The sequence below is a fragment of the Eulemur rufifrons genome, chromosome 7 (genome assembly GCF_041146395.1).
Source record: "Eulemur rufifrons isolate Redbay chromosome 7, OSU_ERuf_1, whole genome shotgun sequence".
Taxonomy (NCBI): Eukaryota; Metazoa; Chordata; class Mammalia; order Primates; family Lemuridae; genus Eulemur; species Eulemur rufifrons.
In genome coordinates, this window is record NC_090989.1 from 286044205 (window position 1) to 286045309 (window position 1105).

The window sequence follows — 1105 nt, forward strand, 5'->3', positions numbered from 1 at the left end:
GGGGCCGTGGGAAGGCGTCCGGCGTGGCCGGGCTGCCCCGGCGGCCGCGGGGAGGCGCTCGGCCGGCAAAGCTGCCGGGCCTGGGGCCGCGGACGCGCGCCGTCCTCGCCGCGGCTGCGGGCGGGCGCCAAGGGCCCGGCGCGGGGCTCCTGGCGGGGCCGGCGACCCTGGCGCACACCGAGGTAGTTGGCGGGAAGTACAGCAGAGACGACGCGGGCACGGGCCGCAGTCCAGGGACCCGGCGGGCATCACCGGCCGCTGGCCGCGTACTTGGCCTTGGTGATGAGATAGAGCACGATGTCCTGGTGGCCGCCGAACGCGGCGATGTGCAGCGCACTCCAGCCGTCGCGGTTGGCCAGGCGGATGTCGGCGCCGAACTTGACCAGCAGCTTCACGAGCTCCAGGTTGCCGTCGATGACCGACTGGTGCAGCGCCGTCTGGCCCTCGGGCCCGAACGAGTTCACGTTGAATTCGCAGTTGGTCATGTTCTGCAACAGCGACTGCAACTCCTGCGTGTTGCCCTTGCGCACGGCCTCCTGGAAGATGCGCTGCGTCTGGGGCGCCGAGCAGGTGGACAGCTCGGCCTGGCTCATGCTGCCACCCGGCGCGGGCCGCGGACCGGGCCGGGGCTCAGCGCGGGCGGCGGCTGCGGCGACGGCCCCCGGCTGTCTCGGGGCGCGCCTCGGCGCATGGAGGGCGCGGCGCCCCCAGGCCCCGCACGCCGCCCCTGGGCGCTCCGGGCGCTCGGGGCCGGGGGCCACCGCTGCGGGGCCCCCGCTGCATCCAGCCGCGCCCAGGTGGGCGACGGGGGAGGACGCTGCGCTCTCAGGGGCCGGGCCCGGCCGGGGGCTGCGGTCCCGCGCGGTCGCGGTCCCTGCTCGGTTCGGCTGCAGCTTCCACGCGCCCCCCCACGCGCCGCTGCACTAGCTCACCCGCGGTGCCCGGGCTCCTTTTACCTTCCTTATATTTGCATAACAATAGGGCGCCCGTGACGCGCGCGCCGGCTGCCGGGCCATTGGGTTGCACCCACGTGGGGGCGGGGAGTGGGCGGTGCCGGGGCGGGGCGTGTCGGGGGCGTGCTCCAGCGGCAGGCGCGTTTCGCGGC

At 75.8% G+C, this 1105-nt stretch overlaps 1 protein-coding gene across 1 annotated transcript; it reads right to left on the reverse strand.

Annotated features, from left to right (window-relative positions):
• Window positions 1-248: 248 nt before the first annotated feature.
• Window positions 249-593, reverse strand: NRARP (NOTCH regulated ankyrin repeat protein). The gene has a single exon (XM_069474859.1). The coding sequence runs from the start codon at window positions 591-593 to the stop codon at window positions 249-251; it is 345 nt and encodes a 114-aa protein (XP_069330960.1).
• Between the last annotated feature and the right edge of the window lie 512 nt (window positions 594-1105).